Below are 23,780 nucleotides of genomic sequence, written 5' to 3'. Positions count from 1 at the left end.
TAGCTTTGCGCGAAATTAAAAAAAAAAAAAAACAAACAAAACAAATCTTTCAATGATTAAATATATATATATTTCTTTTCAACAAGCATTGGATATTTCACCCCAAAATAGCGTCCTCTATGACATTAAAATGAAAGCACAAATAATGTTATGTTAAACAACAAATTATTTCAGCAATCTTGTGGCTTTAAGGAAGTGCTGTATTACGTGTGCGAAGTATTATACATTTGAATTTAATATTAGTCAAATAAACGTTTTTAATTAAGTTTAAACATTAGTAATACTTTTCCCGATTTTTATTGCGTCGAACTTGAAGTTAATCTGCGTATGCTAGTATGGACGAAGAAAGAATGAAAAGACGTCTTCAAACAAACGTCGCAATAACTTGCATAAAGATATTTTTGGTCATTTATAACATAATATTTTGGGTGAGAATGAGATACTGAGATTGATTAACGTAAGAGTGATGAATGATATTACTATAAGTTATTAACAAATAAATAGTTGTTATACTGTTTGGCCTATTATGCAACACTTAGTATGATACTACACGATTACAATTATTATTATTATCAACTATTAGTATTATATAAGTTAAAATAATTTGTTATTGTAATAATTGATATTGTACAGTGTATAGTGCTACTACCACTACTCATACAACCAAATATCCTGATCTTCAAATTTGACATTTTGAGTACAAAGTTATATGACTTTTAGTTTTACCGTCATGAATTCAACTTCAAATTCTAGATGGTCTTTACTGTGATGTTAGACAGTTATTGACGTTTGGCATAATTTTTTGTTTGTAAATACTTCTCTTAAAAATTAATGATATAGTTTAAAATACTAAGTTTTGTTCCGTTTGTTAGACATTGTCACACATCACTGTCAGGAGACACCTCTACTCTAGAATAGTCTATTCTAGCACAACTAGAATGGTGGATAAGTTATTAACCTTATTATCATCATTAGTAGTAGTAGTACTAGTAAACTGATGAACAAAGTATTTTTAGAAAAATAGAAGAAAACTAGAAAATTGTTTTCTAAGGTGAGATACAGTTATAAATGTTTACAAGGAAGTTTTATGTAAAGTTACACTATGAAAAAGAGAGGCGGCTGATTTTCTCTGAGCCCAAATTTGTATTACTATCTTGAAGTACTGTTTTTGGCTTTGGACTTAACATTAGTGTGGATGTACAGTAGATGACTAATGTAACTGTAAGAAAAACTTGACATGATGTTTATGCTTAAGCTTAAAAAATTGTGTTTTAGTTGAAGTCCAATCACCCAAATTAAACATAGCTAGTAACACTGACCTACATAAAGACCTCTACTTTAACTAATGAATCACTTATAAAATTAATATCTCTTAGTGTAATAATTAATATTCAGAAAACCAATTTGGAGACCATGAGACATGTCATTAGTGAATTTAGATAATGAGTTAAAAAAGTAATGGACAGACTTGAGAAGTTTTTAAACATAAATTGCTTTTAATTTAAGATATGCATGTTCTCAAAACAAGGTAAAAGATAACAGGTAAGATAAAACATAATTGGCTTTCTTCAGATAAAAAGGAGAAAATCAGGGATAAATAACAAAGTTTAAGAAGTTTAAGTCAACAATTAGGGTGAAAGATTTGCAGAACTGTAGGAAAGCTATGGATTTTGCTAAAAAGAAGTTAAGAAATAAGAATGATGAGAAACATCTGGCTGATAATGTCAAAACTAACAGCAAAGATTTTTTAAAGAATATAATGAAGGTAAGCAAAATGTAAAAATGGGAATTGGACTTTTAAAGGATGCTGGTAATATTTGTGACCCTGAGCATCCCATGGAAAGTATTACAATTGACCTGAATGATGTAGATATTTAACCATTGGTGGTAAGTAGAATAACTGATAGTTAAGAATGGATAAAGTACCAGGACTAAACAAGGTTTTCCTCCAGGGTTTTAAAAAAAGATCAGTGATAGGATATGTAATTATCTTATTTCTGGTAGGTCAACAGACAGTGGACAGGTGCCTCAGAAATGCAGAGTTGCTAATGTTTTTCTTAGTTTTAAAGAGAAGAGGATAAGAGGTGGCCTGGAAACCATTATAAGTTAATCTTTCATCCATCTGATGAAACAGTGCAAGTATGAATGTATGAAAAGCATGCTTAATTATCTATATTCATTACTACTTTGATTTTTACTTTTGATCTAAGTTAGTAGTTTTCTCTGATCAGAAGTTACTATCAATTACTCTGTAATGAGAAACATTCCAGTGTCTGAAGAATGAAACTTTACATTTAGCAAAATTCACCATAAAAGAAAGCCAACATAGATTTACTTAAAGAAAATCTTGCTTTTCTAATATATTAATCTTCTTTGAGGTTGTTTCTTGTTACCTGGAAAAGGTGTAGACTTGGTATACATAGATTTTCAGAATGCTTTTGAAAGTACCACATGGAAGGTTATATGAGAATTAGTTAATAAAATCACATTGGTAGGGGTTGGGGAAAGAGTAGTTAATTGGATTGTTAGATGGTTGGATTACAGAAAGTCAAACTGGACCCTAGTCACTAGTGGAGTGTTTGGGCTTTGGCTTTTTTAAAAAAATTCACATTGTTAATATTAATAGCTGTATAATTAATAAATTAGAAAAGCTTGCCGTTGACATTAAAATCTTGAATATATTTAGCTATATGAATGCTCAAGCCAGACTCCCAAAACACAGGGAGAAGTCACTTCTCTCTCCAGGTGCTACCACGAAGAAGTTTTTGAAAGTAGAGAGACTTCACATTTTTGTACCAGATGCATTCATAACATGAAAACACCATTTAATAAAGGAAATGTTGTTTATTTAGTGGTTACTTGTTTCCATTACATGTATACATACATAATTATATATATAATGTGATTTTATGTGGAGGGAGAAAAAAAATGCAGCCACAAAACAAACATCCATCACCAGGGCACATTACATAATGACCCACCTCATGTGTTGTACCCTTATGTTGGATGTTTGTTTGTAGCTGTTTTTTTTTCTCTCTCTCTCTCTGTAAAAACTTAGTCAATTATATTTCATCTAAGGTTTGGATATGCTGTGTAAAATTCATGCTATCTTTCCATTTGATGTAATCTGTTTTATAAAACATTTTATAGCTTTCTCAAATAATTAGTATATATATATATATATATATATACACATGTGTGTGTGTGTTGACACATGCTATTTGAAGTATTAAATACCAATGGAATCTAAGAAAACCATTTTATTTGTTTTATTGTCTTAATTTAGAATAATATAAAACTATTTTATAAATTTACTGCATTTTTCTTTTTATTTGTTTAACTTGCATTTTGAATGCTGATCATTATTTATGGTCTTAGGATTGCTTTTTCCTGCATCTCTACAAATTGAGCAGTGCCAAAGTCTTTGATATCCTATATATACCAACTGAATTCATTCTGGTTTAAAACTTTGTAAAACTTTTTGGCTTTTTGTTCTCTGATATTTCATTGGCATTTTGTTTCTTGATGTGCTCAGATTTTGAAGGTTTTGTGCCTAAATAATTTGCTAGATACATTCCAAGCAAATAGAGAATACCATTATGGACAACAAGTATAAATTTGATTTGATTGCTTGCTTAAAATGCAATTATATCTCTAAATTAATGAGTAAAGGCACTTTTAAATGATATCGCTTTATGCACATATCTTGTGCTGGAAATGACACACCTTTCTTAATCAACATTAATACCTGTAATCCACCGATAATAAATAATACAGTTATGTCTATCAGTACAATACACAGTAAACTTTTCTCTTTGTTTTGACACAAATTTACAATAACAACCAATATGTTCATTGGTTTGACGTATTTTGTTGCAAAATCAGATTGAGCATGCTGATTGGCTTAAGACTATAATATGAAATAGGTAGCAACTAGTGTGACAAACAGAGTAGTCATAGATGATCTAGGAGTGAAGCCCACACCTCCATTTTTTATATTTTAATTTCATATTTAACAAAAAAAGCTTAAGTTGAGAAAGCAGTATGAGAGATCTGGAATTTTTAACCATCAATACCAAGTTGCTGTTTAGCACATCATTTTCTTGGAAGTGTTCCATAATGACTGCATTATATATCACAGGCCACGCTTGCTAGCTTAGCTTTTCTCCTAGGCCTGGGTTTGCATATATAAATATATATATAATATTCTATCAGTAATATTGCCTTAGGCCTATGATTAACTAACTTTTGTTTCAGAGCCAAATCAATAGAACCTATGTTTAGACCATTGATAAATCATATTTCATGACTAATAAAGTTCTAGAAGTCATTCATTTAGGCCTTTTAGATGGCTCTGCTTGCAATGAACTAATGAATTAATTAGGGTAAGGCTGGCTAAAAAATAAGATTAGCTATCTGAAGGTGTGACCTGCCACTACATGTATAGTTTTTATTGTTGTGTGTTTAGGTGATATACTGAACTTTTGTTTAAGTGTGGCTCTTGTTATCTGTTTTATAAGTACCTGCATTCACATGCAGTTTTGGTATTCTTTGTACCAGAAAAATAACATCAGCAAATAAGCTAATTTTAAGACAGCAGTAACTTTTAAGTGTACTATGTATTTCAGCTCACTGGAGTGGGAATTCTGGCAATAGGAGTGCTGCTGAAAGTATATGAAGACCATTATGCTCATTTGACAAAAGACTACAGTTCAGTGGCACCTTACGTCTTTATTGTCAGTGGAGTTGTGATTATTATAGTCAGCATCAGTGCTTGTTGTTGTACAGTCAAAAGTAAACCAGTCTTGCTGTATATGGTAAGTTTTATTGATCAGTTCATTATTCTGTTACAATTTTACACAGTATTGAACAAACAATTTGGTAAAAAAAGGATTTGAGTTTGGTTATACATATTCATCTTGAAGTAAAACCACCTTGAATTATAGTTTGTATATATAAACTATATATATATAAATTAAAATAATCAGCTAATTGAAATTAGTATTGCCAATTATTATTATCTTTGATTATTCCAATTAAGTCTCTCGAGAATGATCAATTAGTTAGATGTAATCAATTGATAAACTTTGCAATTAATCAGTTAGCAAATTCTACTTATTGTCAGGCTCTAACAGTATGCAGTCAGGAAATACAAGTATTATGTAGTCCATGCTTACAATGTAAATACATGTACGTGTAGTTGGTTAGATCTGTGCAAACTGGGGGCTCAATTATGACTTTTCTGTTATATCCCTGCAATTTTAATAAGTTTTTAAAATACATAAAAATATATAAATGTGCATTTTATTCATATAGTAAATGTCCATAATAAATTTCTAAATATATATTCATAAGCAGTGTATTAATATAATAAAAACTTACCATTTGTGAGGGTATAATGGAAAAGTACCATAGAAACATACAAGTTATATCTGAAAGTACAAATTTAAAAATAAAGACATTTTAGAAACTACCATACAAATATTTCTACTATTAAGTAATACAATAACAGCAATTAACATTGGAAAATGATATACAGTATATACATGAATAAGTTGTACTGGGTGGGTGGGGGCAATAAAATGTGTTTAGAGGAGGGTGCATAAAATAGTCTGTGCCCCACTGAATTAGACTATTATGTTTGTATTATAAACAATTTTTATGATTCAATATTTTATTCCAAACTCAGTTTCACTAATGATGATAATTATTGCAAAAAATAAACATTTTGATGTTTTAGCTAAGTATAACATAAGCTTAAATTGAAACAAAATTTGTAATGATCATTATACACTATGTGGAAATGTCACAATATTGAGGATGACTGGATAATTTACATTCAGTAATTATAAGTTATAATTTTGGGGAAACCTTCATCACAAGTAACTGTAGACTTCAGTTTTAGCATTTGATTTTATCCTTCAGGTGTGATTTTATTTTTATTATAGAACACAAATATAATGACATTTAGACCTTTCTAAGTCAGCATGCTTATAACCTAAAAAGTCAAACATCATTATATTAGTGTTCTGTAATAAAAAGTTTATATTACCCATATATGTCATTCATCTCTACAGTTTATTGATTTAAAGTTTTTGACAGTATCATCCTACAGAATTCAAATTGTGACATCTTTTTCAATTTTCAAGGTCTGAAGGAATCTTGTTTCTTTTGGTTTTATATACTTGATTAAATCTGGCTATGTATTTTCAGTATTCAAGAAACTGATATTCAAACCATGTTTAACGTATTTCCAATATAGTTGTAAGATTCTGGTTAATATTTGTGCCATTTACCATCCATGGCAATTTGTGTCACATTACTGATTATGGTGGAATAAATCATAAGCTGTAGTATGCCCAAGAAATTGTGATGAAAGTGGAAATTTATCCATGTTTGAAAGATTGAAAAAGTTTTGTACAATTTTGGCCAAAGCCATTGAATGAATACATCCTGGATATATTAGATCACTAAAACTGATTGTTTAAATAGCACATATAATGTTTCCATAATGTAGTACAAAACCTGTTACAAGTTGAAAGTACAATTAATACTGATCCATGGATTTCTCCCTACAAATTTTTAAAGACTTGTATACTACAACTAAATAAAATTATTCTATATTAAAAATAGCTGTTTTTAGATTTCATATGATAAAAGTAATGAAGATGTTTGTTACAATTGTGTGATAGATAACATACAATTCAGTGAAAATAACTTCACTTTGATCCTAGAAAAACAGATAATAAAATATGTACTATTTCATAAGAAAACTATGATGATACTAGATGTCTTCTGTTGAAATGAAAATGATTCAAAATGTGGAAATCAAAGTTTTGTAAGAAATATTAAAATCACCTTGATACCACAAAACATTCAATTACCAACAATTTGGATTTTTTTTTTTCTAATTCTATCATTGGCATGACAACTTAAAATAATTAACATCATTATAAGAATAAAAATATCATATACTTTTAAGCCAAAAACTGTTATGTGGATGGAAGCTTAGAAAGAACATATCAAAATGATTAATACTTTTTCATTGTATAGTATAAGGTTGAATAAACTGTAGAAATTTGTGCTTGCTGAAAAATCAATAAATCATACTACTTAAAGCCTATTGCACTAGGTAGGTTGTGTTTAACCCTTTAGGTGCATACTTCTTTTTCAGTCATATCACACTCAAAATCACTGTCAGATAATTCAGATTGAGAGCCAAAATCATCATCAGCTTGTAAAGGTTCAGTTGTTTCTTCATGTGTGAAAACACTGGAGCAGTTTGGTGCCATTTTGGGTCTATTTTCTCATAAAAATTATTAAACAATTTTCACCTGCAAATATTACCATGTTTTGAACAGCAACATATGTCATGTTTGATATGAATCAGTGGCTGAGGTTTTCATCTATGTAGATTAGGCTTTGTATATTGATTTTGTGCACTAGATTTGCATTTCTAGTTGTACATTCGAACTGTATTTTATGGTGAGCATATGGCAGTTGGTGCACCTAAAGTGTTAAGAGTCATATGAAAACAGTTATATTTTGATTTTCCTTTTCCGTTCTTCCTATATAAATAGAGCTAGTTGTAATTAAACAGGAGTCCTTTGCATGTAAATATGTTAAAAACTTAACAGTGTCTTATATTATTACTGTTATTAGTCCAGATAAAGTAATTTGTGACAAACACAGTTAAATGATTAAGTTATTCAGCAATGAAAATTTTTTTAGTGATTAAAGAATAATGAACATTAGCTTCTTTTTTTTTAATCAAAGCAATCTTACCCTGAGTAAAACTGTTTATGTTTGTAGCTTATAAAAAGTAAGCAATATATTAAATTAAAGCTACACTATCATTTAGTACAAACAGGATAAATAAAAACAACAGGCATCACTGTGGCTAGTTATGTAACAAACAACCACTAACCCACAACCTTATATTTGTGAGTTGTATACATAATGTTGCAGACGGCCACAGCAGTGGAAGTGGCACTAGCTATCATGTTATGTGGGAGTTCAGTTGGTATGTATCTGAAGCTGAACAATTTTACATTAGTGGCAAAGATATTAAGATATTTGGATGTGACAGTCAATCCTGTTCATTGGTGAAGAGTAGCTTAAAAATCAGTAGTGAGTTCTGCTGGGCAGTTGCCTTCCCTCTGGTTGGCACCTCAAAATTAGTGAAAGTGGCAAATAGCCTAAGTAGATTTGTCATAACTCATAAGTCATATTTTATTGGGTAGTGTGTGTTAACACTAAAATTGCCATACTGCCATCATTTTGACTGCTATGTATTACAACGTCAGTATTAAAATGAAAGACAAATTATTGGATACATCTCAAAAGTTTTATTTTGGAACCTCAAATCAATTGTAATTACAGCTGAAACACCATATTAAAATGGACAATTGTGCAAAAAACAAACAAAAAAGTTCAGTAATTTAAATACTATAATAAAATAAACATATCAAAAGAAACAAATTAGTAAGCAGGTATAAATAGCTATATTTACATGAAAAACTTTATATACAAATTAATAGGTAAATTATTCTAAACAGTATTTTCATATGAAAATTATGTGATTCCCATTATAAACTAGCCTAAGTGGCACAATACACACAGATGAAACACTTTTTAACTTTTGCTGTGCATTTATCACACACAAGTCTTTCACATAGAACACATTTATCTGAAGTTTTGTCTTTAATTCGTTTAGCTACCTGGCATTGTTTTTTTTTATGTGTTTCACTGGATTCAGCTTGAGATGCTTGGTTCTTAGCAGTTTTTTGAAATGTGATTTTGTTGGAGCTCTGAGGATACCTTCAAGATGAAGTCCCTCCTACTTATATTTTCTCCAGTGCATTCCTTATACAAAATAAATGATGGCTGTCTGGACATTATAAAATACACCACTATGAATCAGTTTTTACTGAATACTGACATGCCTTCTGGTCCAACATCCACTTCATACTTTATATAGTTGTAGAAAAGCATGATCTCTGATTTTTTTCTTCTCAGTAGTGTCACTGCCAACTGACATGTGAAGATAGCTGAAAATACAGACATTTTTCCTTGGGTTGTACTTGTAAACAGTCAACATAGCAAAGTCACTGTGTTTCAACTTTGTACTGGTATACAGCTCTGGTTGTGAGTTTAGTGCAGATGGTGAAAGCACTCATCTTCATTTGTTCACTGTTCCAACAAGGCCATTTTTTGGTTGTTTTTTTTCTGCAACTCTTTAGCCAATTCAAGTGAAGTAAAAACTTGTCTGTAGCCACATTCCTTTTTCTAAGTACAGTGCCATCAGCTTGAGTACCACACTGTCTGCCAATCTCTAACCAGATGGGTGAGTTTCATTTTTGCCCAGGTAGGAGAAATTGTTGATTATGTATTTTGAAGCTATGCCTACTGCCACCAAAAATTTTATTCCAAATTTGTCTGGTTTGTTTAGTATGTATCGTGTCCAGCAACACCATGCTTTTGTGAGAAATGGTTGCTTGTCCACAGTAATGCTCTTTCCTGGCTTGTAACAAACATTCCGGTTTCAATGAAGCCATTTCAAATTTCCAATGCCAGGGCAAGTTTGTCTGTTTGTAGTTGAGCACTTCTCATTTCTCTCAAGTCAAAAATCTCAGTATTTCTCATTCAAATCCTTGACATTGTCTGTAACAAAAAAAGGAATTATCCATTGATCAGACCAAAAGCTTTCCCGGTACATGCTTTTGCTGCCCTAGTCCCCATGAATATATAGCTGTTCAATAAACACTTGTAATTCCATCAAAGATAATTTCTAGGAATAATTGTTTTGCACCCTATGTGCCTCTGTTTCCAGGATTTAGTGTAGCATTCACATATCAGTCAATAGTGAAAAGCACTAAGAGGGCTATTAATGTTGTATTTTGCATACTATGTGGGAAATGGAGTTTCTGTCAAAATATTTTGTGCAGCTTGTCTTCCTACAGCCCCAACACCTGGATTCATTATTTCCTAAATTGTTCCATCCTTCTCAATCTGCTGTATGGAATTGCTGTGGTTGGCACTGTGGATGATTATCCAGAAATGATGCTTCTGCTATGATCTCTTTTGCATCTAGAGAAATGTTTTGTTGGTAGTAGCACTTTCCTTACTTTCACATGTAAAACTGTCTGTTTCACAAATCCAGGACTCGTTGCTTTTGTGAGTGTATACATTCCCATCATCAGAATAATTTTCTGACAAAGTTGTAAACATCTCTGTTACTTGTTGAGTGCACATTCATTTTCTTTGAGCCATTTTTGAATCTGTCAGTTTCTTTGTTACTATGTATATATATACTCAAACCTTTGACAAGCAAACACCACTTCTCACGGGAATTGATAGAATTATAGGTTCACAATATTAAGATATACTCAAGTTGACAGACAAACTATGCTAAAGTTCATTCACGTCAGCTGGCAGCCATCTGTTCTTTGAGACTTAAAGGGCCGAAATATAATCAAATACTAATGCAATCAAAGAGTTGGGAGTTCAGTTGGAGATAGAAATAACAACAGGCATCTGTACTGAAACTGCAGCTACTTGCAGTACAAAAAACCAAATTGTATGTTGGTTTAAATAGAAGCATGTATTGTAAACAGCAGTCAAATTGTTGGGTCTTTGACATTTCTAGGCAGAAGTTATTATAAGTTTTTAATTTTTCAATTCTGCCTTTGAAACCCTGTCATAGTATTTAATACATGGATTTAAGAAAAGTCATGAACAGACAATAGCATATTTTTTCATACATGAAAATATATTTAAATTTTAAAAGTGAAAAGCGAAGAAAAAAACCATGATAGTTTAATTCAGAAATAAAATTTGTTTGAATTCTTTTGTTTATTTTGTTGCATCATGGTTTTTGTTCTTGACTGTAGTTTTCAGTATCAAGATTGCTGTACCTTTTCTAATTCTGTGACAGCACTTCAAATTAGTGGTAACTCAACATAAAGTCTACCAGAAACTTTTCATATAGTTCTGATTTTTTTATTCTGGAAGGCTAACTTTACCTCTGTAATTGATGATCTGAATCCTAGCTTTGTGTTACGTATCTTGAATTAAGTATTGCATGTTGCTTAGCCACTTCTTCCTTGGGAAACTGTCAACAACAACATTTTAATATGATCAGATAACACTTCTGGTGAAATTAATTTGATAAATAAGTATCATAGGCAAACATTCCCAGTTTGCCCCTGAAGAAGAAAGGTCCACCTTTCTAAAGTGCTTGGGTTACAGGGTTTTTATTTATTTCTATCAAGACTTTTTGAACCTATGTGTTTTTCTAACATCATGAATAAATAAGTATCATGTGCCCATATTCAGTTGTTAAACTTCAGATCCATTTATTACAGATTAGTACTATTACAAAAATTAATTTCTTCATGTTCATTCAGTTTGGAACTTTAAAACTATTGCACAGATTGAAAATATATGCCAACATTATAAATTTGTTAAACTGTTGATGATGAGAAAACTTATCCACATATCTGTATTGTAGTTTTACAGATATTTGAAGTTTGAGTGATGTTATCTTGTTACCTGCTTAGGTAGCTTAATATATTCATATATTAAATTGAAAAAAGGTTGTTGTAATTTCACAACTATTAAATATGCTCATATTCAAGTTGTACAGATAGCATAGTAGTCTGATTTTTTTTTGAAATAATAAAGTTCAAAGATGTTTTTTTTTTTATAGTTCCATTCTCTTCTCGCATCAGAACGAGAACAATGCTTACATACATTGTTATACACTTGATAACTATTTTTGTTGAAAGGTTAACCTACCCATTCTAATTGCAACCCCTCACTCACTATTAATGGTTGGCTTTTTGGTCTTGTATATTTAAATTTATTCACAACACATTTACTTTGTTTTTGTTCTAGTTCTCTAATATTTCCTACTCTGTTTACATGCTTATATAGCTGAAAGATAACACTTTCCAGAATGTTCTTGTTCAAGAAATACTGAGAACTTTAGATACACTATTGTAAAATATGGTAGTATCACAAAAAATAATTACACAAATTTATTTTCTTTTTAGCTCTCAACTTTCCTCTTCTTCATTTTTGTGGTGGAATTAGGTCTTGCTATTTCAGCCTACATGTTTCGTCAGAAGATTCAGAACCAATTTAAAGACAATATGAAGAATATGTTGAAGGATTATAGAGGTAGCAAAAAGGGCATAGACATGGATCTTGATTTGTTACAGTCAACTGTAAGTGTTTTCAGCATCTTTAATTTTCTGAAAGTTAATAGATAACAAATATGTATGTAATTGCTGAACTTCTGTGTAGAACCTTTTTTTAATGTTGTTAAGAATTTGGAAATTCTAAAAAAATATATACTGCATAATACTTCTGTTTGTTTCACCAGTTATTTTTTTCTTTTTAGATTCATTGCTGTGGAGTGGACAATTACACTGATTGGTTCGAAAGTTCATGGGCAGGTGGAGAAAAGGCTGTACCAAAAAGCTGTTGTAAGAATGTTCAAGAATGTACCAACAAACCTTTGATTAATGTAGACCAGATTTACCAAAATGTAAGCATAACATAATGTACACTCCACTGAAGAAACAGAAAGGTTTCTACACAATAACAGTGTTCTCAGTTAGCATTATAAAACTTTGAACTTAATTTTGGTAAACACAAGATACAAGTTTGATACTTAACTCTTTCAGCATGGGCTCGGTCCCTGGGACCAACCTCATAACCATTTTGTGCTTGTTATAGTTTTCATGCTATAACTTTTAAATTAATAAGCGAATGTTAACAAAATTTGGCACATTATCAGTAAACATTACAATGCTTTCATACACAAAATATAAAATTTTGTTTATTGTCTTAAGGTTTGTAAAGCAATTTTTTTCTCATGCCTGTTATTTCTTTTTGCATGTTGCCTATCTAACATGCAAAGTAATTTTCATTTTAAGATTAAAAATACTTTTATGCATCAGAAAATTTTCAAATTTCACATGCAAAATCTTTATAATGTCCAGATAGTTATCAAATATTTCTTGAAAAAAAAACTTAGGAAATATAAATTATGCCTCTTTCAATTTAGAATGAACATAAATTATAACTAGTATTTTGTAAAATACAGTCACATTTGAATTATTATACATTATATATGTATATAGATTATTGCTATTTTGAAATAAGTTTAAACTTATTTTTCTTAAAACATAGAACAGTAAATAAAGAAGTAAAGCAAACAATTATCTCTTCTAGTTATGATCTTTGTACTCGCTGCTTGATGTAGGTTGCTAAGCCTTTAAAAATGTTGCCTTTAAGTACTTTTTTAGGTTTTATATATACAGTTGAATAACTAAAAAATTACTACATCAATACCATAGAATTCCACTATAATGTATCAAGCTTAGTAACTAAGAATTATTTTAGTCTAAAAAAAATATGAAATTTAGAGCAGACTAAAGTCACACCCTACCCCATTGACATATTGGTTCCAATGGCTGAGAAAGCCACTAGGGAGACATTCTGAGCTTCCGAATGGTTATTCATGTCATATATAGAAGTATTTCCTTGAAATATTGGTTCAAAAGCAAGATATGGCATCCAAGCACGTTAAAATAGCTGAGAAAGCCACTAGGGGGACATTCTGAGCTTCTGATTGGTTATTCATGTCATATATAGAAGTAAGTGTATATATATAAGGGAGCATTTCCAAAAATGTAAAGAGGTGGGCGAGGTGCCACTGTGTTCGAGTCATTACATGAGCAATATCTTAGCAAGTAGAAAAGATAAGACGTTCTTATTTTTTATTCTAGCTTGTTAATATCAGTAATTTCAGTTTCTAATTCGTACGAAACTATAGACTTAGTATTTTGACTTCACAAGCACCTAATTTGAACCAGTGCTGTATTCAACATATCATGTGACACGAAAATTGATGTTTATCTGTGTTTTTTAATATTTATTTTTAAACTAAGAAATTGAGTAATATATAGTATTAAAATCTGAATTATAATCTACAGTTTGATACCAAACTTATGGAATTCATGAAATAGTAGTTCAGTAAAATTTTGAATGTGAGTCAACAATGAGATGACATGGCCTTTCACCCGTGATCCGTCTCGAAAGGGTTAATGCAGATGTGTGAAGTGCTAGGTTTATGTAGAAATATGTTAACTAACATATGACACTTCCACTCATGTTTAAGAAGAGATACCCAATAGCAGTATTTCACAATGTGTAAGATATAATTAGATTTGGTTCTAGATAGTTCCTAATGCTAACTGAATGAAATCAGTAATGTAGGATAAAATTAAAAATTTTAAAATACAAAATCTAAATTACCCTTTTTACCTATAGAATTGCTGTATATTATAACATACAATTACTTTATTCTTACAGCCAAAGCCAATGGATTTCTCAAATCATGGTTATATAGTTTTTTTGCATTACAACTGTATAAAGACTTTCTCAGAGTACACCAAAAGCCATTTATCATAGCTTTTCAGCTTTATGTAAACAAATGATTGAGTTACAAGGACCCTGCAACCAAATTATAATCATACCATGTGATGGGTGCCTACTAGGATATTGAGTATTACAAGAAATTTTATTCAATGTTTTTTTCTCATTTAAATTTTCATACCTAACCTAAAAGTTTCTAATTTTTACACTTTAGTTGCTTTTGTAGCAATAAGTAAACATAGATAAAAAACAAGAAATTTAGTAGTTACATCTGAACTTTGGTCTTTTGCCATCATTGGACCAAGCTCTGTAAGCATACTTTTTGTAATGATGGTGGTGGTCCAAAACATTTAAATTTTTATTCCAAATATTGAAATTAGAACACAAAAATAGAATATCCTAAAGCTACTATAATTCTAACACGACACATACCGCCTCTCACACAATAACTTTTCTCGATCTTCCACTGCCTTTAAATGCATTGTAAAGAAATTTTCTCGCTCGATGCACTAGCCTTTATACACCAGTTCAAGCTGCTCATTTAGCATGTGAGAACCCTCCACCAATAGAAGCATGACACACACTCCTAGAGCAGATAGCTCCCTCTATACTACTTCACATGAACTTCACTTTCTCATTTGGCACAATATGAGTCATACATGTTTCTCACTTGCTCTCAGCTTTCAATAATTTTTTTTGACTTAGTTCATATTTTTTTACTTATTTTTTAAAAAGTTTGATATTTCTTGCATTCTGGTGTGTTACAGACTTTCATTTTGATTGTCGTACAAATTCCTGGGAATTATATAAATTTGTGACTTACCGTGATTACTATCATGGCTCCTGAAATTTCTGGGAATAGACAAACTCCTGTTACCCAGGAGATCATGTAATGTAGATTTGACTTTCTTGTTTATATATCAGTAAAGCAACAAGCTTAGAGACTTTAATTTTACATTATGGCTTAGCAGTATCAATGTATAAGTGCGTAATTGGTGGCACACTCAAAAGATCATGTAGAGATTGAAAGAAAATTTAAAATGGGCATTTGGAGGAAAGAAGCAGAGAAGTGAAGATTGAGAACTTATATGAATATTTCCTTTTAAAATTTAGAATTATGTAATATTAAAATTTGAATTGCAAATTATATGCCAAGTGTATTGGTATACCTTGATAATAAAGTTGCTTAATTGAATTTTGAATGTAAGTGTAAAATATTTTTGAATTATGCACTTTTTTCCTATGGGATTAAATCACTTTGAATTTGGTGTTTCTTGCTCAAGACTCAATGTTAATAAGTTAACTCTATAAACCTGTTCAGATTCATGTGAAAAATAAGTTTATATAAGTATGATTGTAGATAAATATATCTGTTCTAATACATCAAGAATAGGTCTAAGCCTAACAAAAAGTAGTTAGTATCTCAACCATGTGGTTCATGATACCCCACTCATATTTTTCATAGTATGATATAAAACTATACTTGCTCACATTTGAATAAGTATCTTGTCTTTGATGTCTTCTTATGTAATGACCTCTGTAGGGCTGCAGCAATATAATAATTGGTGTGACCAAGAAGTATGCAAATGTCATTCTTGGTGTTTCTGGAGGATTTGCTTTGTTTCAGGTTAGTCTTTTAGAATAGTAAAAACAAGTACTTGTTTCTCGTAGTCGCTTGTGAACATGTGTATCAAATATATTGATATTGCTATACTGGTTGACAGTCACTTCATTTGGATAAAAATTGTGAGTACTCTGTTGTTTATATTTGTGGACTTTTGTTTTAATTGGGGTTAAAAAGTGGCATTTATTCTGTAACATACATTTCATGGTATTATTAACAAAGAGAAGTAAAATCTTATGACAATATTTTTATAGCATCATTTAATTTTTTTGAAAGAGTATTAAGTATGACCTGTGAAAAATGGTTCCTCTTTTAATGAAAAGTGCTTGTGATAAAAATGGATGTTCTTAATGCTACTCTGATAGAACTGTTTTTCTTAATTCATACAAATTCATGATTTTTTTCTTTCTTTCTTCAGCTTCTAGGTACATTGATGAGCTTTACCCTTGGCAAAATTATTAGCAAAAATCAGTATGAGCTGCTCACTTGAAGAGGATTTTGAATCACTCTTTCATGTGGATAGAGAAAGACTTGTAATGAATGATCAGCTAGGTATGAATTAACATTATTATTATATAAAATTATCTATTTCCATTGAATTCTATCACAGTTTTGATTTTAGTTAGAGGGGGAGAGTGTAAAAAAGTAACAGTAGTGTAGTTTTTAAGAAATCTAAAGTATCAAAATATGTTCAGCTAATCCTGTTCAAGTATGCTCAACATATTATGCACACGTTGCTTGTCTAACACAGTGTTGACTATGTGAAAAGTAACAGTGAAACTCCTACCAAGCTAAATATTTAGCTAATGCATTTAACTGATTGATATTTTAAGACTTTTTTGTATAATCATATAATTCCTCTCCTTTTTACATTTACAGCATAACATACCTTTATAGAAATTTTAAAGTTGGTATAATAGAAGTAAAAGCCTAACAGTAAGAGAACACAAACATATAAACAACAGTTTTCAACTATATATATACACACGTTCCACTAAAACAGTGTATAGGGGTAGAATGTAATGTTAACAATCTTGGATTCCACTCAATTCAGAATCTTTGTCTACATAGAAGCTTATACAATACTCTTAGAGTCTACAAAGATACTTTTATATCTCAAAGGTTCTGCAAAATAAATATGTAAAAAATTAAAAGTGTAAGCCAATCTAACTATGAAATAGCAAAATGTAATGATGATGATGAGGTTACTTATTTCTAATAGATACTGTTTTGTTAAATATTTTCAACTTCCAAAGTCACACAACCTAAAAACATTAGTATGACCATATCTCAAAAACAATTTACACTAAACTATTTTGAGAAAATACATTACATAAGAGATAATCTACAAACAAACGAGTTTCAAAGTACTCTGGTTATTACTTTTTCACACCACATTGCCACTGCCAGTAAGTAAAAGAATACATAACAATATTATGGTCCAGTAGTGCTTATTACTGTATTTTCTTTTACATGAATGACATTACAGCTGTTTTTCAAAAACCAATGAGAGAGCAATTTTAGAGCTCAAACCTGCAGAACAAACAAAATTTTTAAATAATGAGTTCATTCTATTCTGTTCTTCTGTCAAAGGGGTGTCACTCCTATGTGTAAGTTGATTACAGTAAATACACATATGAAAAGTTAGATTCCTATGATGGGCTAGCTCTTTTGTATTACTTTCATTATGATTTGATATGTACTTAATTAAAACCTAGCTTTAACAGCTGATGCACAAGATAAGTATTTAAATATTTCAGCAGTCTTTGTGCTTCATGGTGTGAAGGGCAAGGCCAAAATATGTTCATTTTCAGGACATCAAAGCAAATTATCAAGCCTTCTACTGTACTGGCAATTATGTTGAAGTATCCTGCTGCTGTGGCTGGATTTTACTCTTCTGATGGAATTCCCTCTGAAACATTTCTTAAGAGGTCCTCCATCATAATTAAATCAAGACTGAGATGCCAGTCTCCTAAAGTCCTTTTAATAACTATAAACTATTTTTCAGCCTATGCAGTGGCTACTGGACACTCCATTATTATTTGAACAAGGTGCAGCACATTTCTTCACTCTTCTCAAACAATACATACCTCCATGATGAAGCATTGAAGCTTGTGTTATGGTAATTCGTGAAGAGGTTTAGCTTTAGCCTACTCCACTTTAACTCTACTACTGCTTAGTTACATTGTTTTTGTTTTAGAAAAGTTTTCAAATGTTCAGTAAGAATGTTTTATCTTATTGTTCCTATACTCTGCAAATTTGCCCTAATTAATGGGTTGGTTAGCAGGGTCAAAAAATGTTATATTCACTAAATTACCTAAATCTTTTTCAATGCAAGTTTCAATTTTTTTTTAGCGTGTTTTCAAAGTTACCTTAAAAACTCCTGATGTCACCCTCATTAATGACAGAAGACTTTTAATATTGTTATCAATTGCTGCTAGAGCCTTTCTTAGTTAGATTATCCATCTTGAGTCATGTGATTAGATATGCTTTTTAGATGATCATCTGAATGTTTAATAAAATCCTACATCATTAGCTTATCTATCATTAATATAATAAGCGAATAAAATTATTTTGTCAGATTTTTATATGTATGGGCTGGATTCTTCACATTAGGTGTCTGTGACTTGTTGGCAATAAATTTTAACAATAAAAAAACAGCACACAGTCCACTTGTTTTAAAATGATATACTAAAAGAGGCAACTATATATGCAAATGTTCAATACTCTGTTGGTTATCACAATTGTATGCAGAGCATTAAATAATTTTTTTCGTCAAAGTCCACAAAGGCTGGTTTTCTTACTTTAGAACACAATTTGACAGGATAGATTATTTTTCCTGCTCTGTTACTACAATAAAATCTGTGATAATTGCACTTTAAAAATCACTACTATAACTGTTAGTTACTACGTTTGTATCCAGAGCTTTAAATGATTCTCTCTTTTTTTGTCAAAGTCAACACAGGCTAATTCAGTTACAATAGAACACAATTGACAAGACAAATTATTTTTCTGTACTCTGTTACTACAATACAGTCTGTGTAATTTCACTTTAAGAAAGCCACTATACGCTTTTTATGGCTAAACTCACAATCACTCAGTATAGATCTATATCTATATAACTAACTATATCAAACTACATTTTGGATGCATATTTATAGCCCAATCAAAGCCTAGAATGTTCCACACACTGCAAGATATTATGATGTAATAATACTCAATTAAAACAATAAAAAAACTCAGAAGGTTCTAGTAACCTGACATAATACCATATTTGCTGGTGTATAAGACTGTTCCATGTATAAGATAACCCTGGATTATTTTAGCAAATTAAGTGTATGTCTTTGAGGTTCAGTGTATAGGATGACCTCTATTGTCAATGAAGTCAAGGTATTACTTTTGTAAAGATATTCATAGAATATATTTTTAAACTGTGCTAACCTGCGTTCTTGGGTAGTCAATACAACTACAAGTGTGGTTTTTATGCTCTTCAAACGCTACATACAGCTCAGTGTGGCATATCTTTTAAATCACAAACATATAATAAACAACTTTACAAAGTTTTTATCACAGTTGAACTCCTTTTCCATTACTAGAAAATACTAAACTTTAAGATATAGTTATCTACTATAAAAAAAACATGTATACAAAATTAGTGTACATTACAGAAACTAACTTTTTGATATAATATTAGTAATATATTAGTATGACAAATGATATCAATACATTTCAAATAAAAAATGCCTTAATTGTAACTAACATGTGAGATAAATAACTTGTTGTTATGAAGAATCAAGACAAATGATACAGTTATGGTAATGCAGTAGGTGGTACGATGTCAATGCACTTACTTAAAAAAGCAAACAAAAGTAAAAGGAACGACAATATTTTGGTTAAATATGCTGTTGACCGGAGAGTTCTACTGGAACTCTATCTTTGAACCTGTGTCTAAGATGAGAGGTAAAATCAGGAATAGTTTTAAGAGTAGAAATTAACATCTTATTCACTGGCAAAGACAGTATTACAACAATTGAACTACACAGCAGATGATTTGAAAACAGTTATGCAAACAAACGTGACAGACTATTGGTTTTAAAAATAATTAAATTGAACATTCAAGCTATATAAACTAAATCATTACACTCGCATTAAACTTAGACTGAAAATGTTGTGTGTATCTAACACATTCATTCACATTGTCTTGACATACTAATATATCTCAACAGGTCATGCACCAGACATTTATAACAGAGTTGTCATCTTAATTTTTTTTTTTCAAACTGCAACCATTCATATCCCCTGCCTGAACATTTTGCAGCTTTGCAGTTCTTTTGGTAAAATGTACAATAATTTTTGGTTCTTGTGTCCAGTCCTTGAAGTTAGGATGTAACCCCCCCCCCCCCCAAATGCAGCTATAAGTGGTATCAATCAGAATAATACCATGACAAATTTGCTGTGATATATTTTAAAGATATTCTTCCACATAAAGGCAACCTGTAATACATGAGCAAGGTATAAGGCAAGCATCCTCACCAAGGTAAGAAAGGAAAAACTTGCATTAGGTTTTGTACTGAATAAATATTTCTGGTGAAGTTATAATATTACAGGCAGCTTTTCAAGTTAACCTCGGGAATCAGCTTTCTAACATTCCACCCATATGATACTCAACTTTCCTGGCAAGTCAAAATTAAAACAAAGCTTGTATTGTTGAATGCTAGTAAAAATCAGTGAAATAACTTTGTTTTTAAACATTGAGGTTCCTCATTTTTCAAATAACTAAACATAACTCAGTTTTTCTATTTGCTCTCTAAAAAGTAGTATCTCAAATATATCAAACTATTGTAAGTTTAAAGTAATGAATGTGACTGTCTTCTCCAATACTAGAACAAACAATAAAATCCAAAGTGCAACCCACTCACTCTACATGTGGATTTTGTAGAGTGTTTGTTCTGGTTTTGAATCATTGTTTTGTAAATTTAACTGATAACATATAAAAGCTACTAGCCAGAGAATTATCAATCTTTTTTTTTTTAGTAAATAGTTTGTTGATAAAAGAAGGGCACAGAATAATCACTCAGAAATATCTGGATAGATAGGTCTTTGTTTTCAAAACTGTAGTATAAACTTTTTCAAATTTGATGTTTTCCTGGTTTTTTGACAGCAATTCATTAAATTTGTTTGTAACTGAAATTTCAAATTAGGCAACATGAGGTGATTATAAGATACTTAACAGGAACTTTATTTATTTTTGTATAAAATCTTAATCTTTTATGTTATTCACAGGGAAAATTCAGAATTTTTTTCCCTTATGATTGTTTCTTATCCTTTCTTTCTGTTATACTTTACGCTTTTCATAAAATGCCATAGTGTAGTGTTTCCATATGCCATTGCTAATTTTAAGGACTGGTTGTCTTAGTAAGATCTGTTTTTCTAATCACACCTGGTACTAGGACCTGCATTTTGATGCAAAAAAAAAGTACCTGAATTACTATTTAGGTGTAAATTACAAGACTTATAAGACATGTCAGTGAAATTAAAACAGTGATGAACAAGATAATAATCTCATTTAAAAACTAAACTGGTTTTCCTAAGAATGATAAGATAAGTCCACAGGATAATGGGATATTCAAACATGGTATTTATTACAGAGTATTTCTGAGTTCATAAAAAGGAAATATAGATTGAACACAATTGGAAGTACAGTGAACAATATTTATTATTTACAACACAAACACTGTGTACTCGCTTTGGATGCTGGACAGTCACTTTTATTGGATCTGAGCTGTTCTCTTTTCAAACTACACTCTGATAACTTCTATTAGACTGACAAAACCTAATGTTACTAATGAATTGGGTAATGTCAACTGATTATAACTCTCAATCACAATTACACATTATATGGAATCAGTATTAAGCTTATGCTAACCACAAATCTAGTGATGGATACACATTTATAATTTCTACTAGAACTTCAATGGAAGTCATATAGAGTATCATGGAATCCTAACCACCTTCATGTATTGAGAGTTGAGATTATTACATCATTTGTAAATTTTGTTTGTGTGAAAATGGCTACACAAGTTAACTATATATTGTTACAAATTATTATCTGGGCAGACTGTGCATAAATTTGATTATCAAAATTAATAAAGAAATTCTTGAAATATAATGAGATTCTTTAAAAAATTCTAGTACAAAGTACGGAAGATTACTTGATATACTACTTCTAAATAATTTAAAAAGTATGAAAGCACAAAGACTACCACATATATTAAGAGATAGGTACTGAATGTGTAATTGAAAATAATAAATCTCATTAATGCTATTTGATTAACCATTTGACTCTGGTTGCTTTAAACGTGTGTGGAATGTTTGCAAGCCATACACTATATACAGCACACTCACATTCAACTGCTAGAAGCAGACCATACCCTATATGACGATTCGTTAGTCAATGGGTTAATGTCTTAGATAAACCATTCACGTTCACTAAGATAAGTTAGTGCACCTTGATTTACTATAACTGTTTATCAAAGGTAATCTGCTGTATTGCTTCAAAATATGAATTAATGTTCAGTGTGTGTCATAGAGCACGGACAGACTGGCCATAATAACATTTTGTGCAATCACATGTCTGGTCTGGCAGACTATTAATGTACAATGAAAATAAAATTATTAGTTATTCCAGTATAAAGTTCTGATTTTTAAGCTCTGCATACTGTTGTTACTTAACTGTGATTAAGTCTTGACCCCTCCTCAAGAGGCTAGGGCCAGTGCAATAGCCAAATCACCAGGCTGCTGCACATACCCCCACCCTCTCAGTCTGCCCCTGTAGCAGTGTAAATAGTCAGTAAATACAATTAACACCCACTTTTTATAATAACATTGCATTTAATGAATAGTGTTATACTTTAATGTGAAATTAGACCCATAAGAACCTATTATAAGTTTGTTAATTGAAACTCTTAAAGAAATATCTAGAATCATTATAGGTTAGTAAAACAGGCCTGAAAAGGAAAAACCTGTTAAAAACTTTATCACAGAAAATTATAGTAATTTTAATACCTGTTTCAAGCTAAAATCTTAATGTCAAGTTGGATAGACTTGGCTTTGACAATAAGTCTAGTAATGAGTGCATTGAATGTAACAACTTTCCCATTGTTAATTTGTTAAAAAAAAAACTTTAACATTTAGTGAACTGTTATAGTTGATTTTGAAATTTCTTTGAAAATAAGTTTTGATTTTTAATAGATCAAGTTTTGTTTGTAGACAAGCTTATGATGTCCTTTTTTTTTCATTCTCAGAAGAATCAAGTTAAAAACCTGCTATGTAAATTGTGTTTATGGGTTTCTGTATTTTAACTATATGTATGAAAGGAAATCTGCTAAAATCCCTCATCTTTTCTAATAACTAGATTCTCATTTTTTAAAAACAGTGGGATAACTTTGACAATACATTATAACTAGATTGAACAAGACTTGCATGAATACAGTTTAGTATCTTTATGTGCATACTATTTTTTTAGAGCTTTCAAATGTCACTATCATTTTGACTTGCTTGTTTCCAGCAAGGTTACTGTATGTATATAGTTTGTTACGTATTAGAATTTCAAATGGTCTGAAATTGAGTTAATTGATAAATTTAAATTTAGTAGTTAAATTGTACTTTGGATTTAGTAGTTAAGTAAAAGCCGATATATAGTCAGTTT

The 23,780-nt window shown here is 30.6% G+C and overlaps 1 protein-coding gene and 1 long non-coding RNA gene across 2 annotated transcripts in view; one reads left to right on the top strand and one right to left on the bottom strand.

The window, feature by feature from the left end:
• Positions 1-143: 143 nt before the first annotated feature.
• Positions 144-23,780, top strand: part of LOC106466295 (tetraspanin-6-like) — a 27,865-nt gene continuing 4,228 nt past the window's right edge. The window contains exons 1-6 of the mRNA XM_013926566.2: positions 144-428; positions 4,629-4,817; positions 12,057-12,230; positions 12,407-12,553; positions 15,992-16,075; positions 16,491-16,624. Of these exons, the coding sequence (XP_013782020.1) occupies positions 336-428; positions 4,629-4,817; positions 12,057-12,230; positions 12,407-12,553; positions 15,992-16,075; positions 16,491-16,562 (759 nt within the window). The 5' untranslated portion in view covers positions 144-335 and the 3' untranslated portion in view covers positions 16,563-16,624. The remainder of the gene's footprint in view (positions 429-4,628; positions 4,818-12,056; positions 12,231-12,406; positions 12,554-15,991; positions 16,076-16,490; positions 16,625-23,780) is intronic.
• Positions 21,878-23,780, bottom strand: part of LOC111087585 — a 19,520-nt gene continuing 17,617 nt past the window's right edge. The window contains exon 3 of the long non-coding RNA XR_002612268.1: positions 21,878-21,887. This is a non-coding gene — a long non-coding RNA (uncharacterized LOC111087585). The remainder of the gene's footprint in view (positions 21,888-23,780) is intronic.

The sequence above is a fragment of the Limulus polyphemus genome, unplaced genomic scaffold (assembly GCF_000517525.1).
Source record: "Limulus polyphemus unplaced genomic scaffold, Limulus_polyphemus-2.1.2 Scaffold73, whole genome shotgun sequence".
Classification (NCBI taxonomy): Eukaryota; Metazoa; Arthropoda; class Merostomata; order Xiphosura; family Limulidae; genus Limulus; species Limulus polyphemus.
Note: the sequence above shows the minus strand (reverse complement) of the source record. Positions and strands in the feature narration are given on the sequence as shown.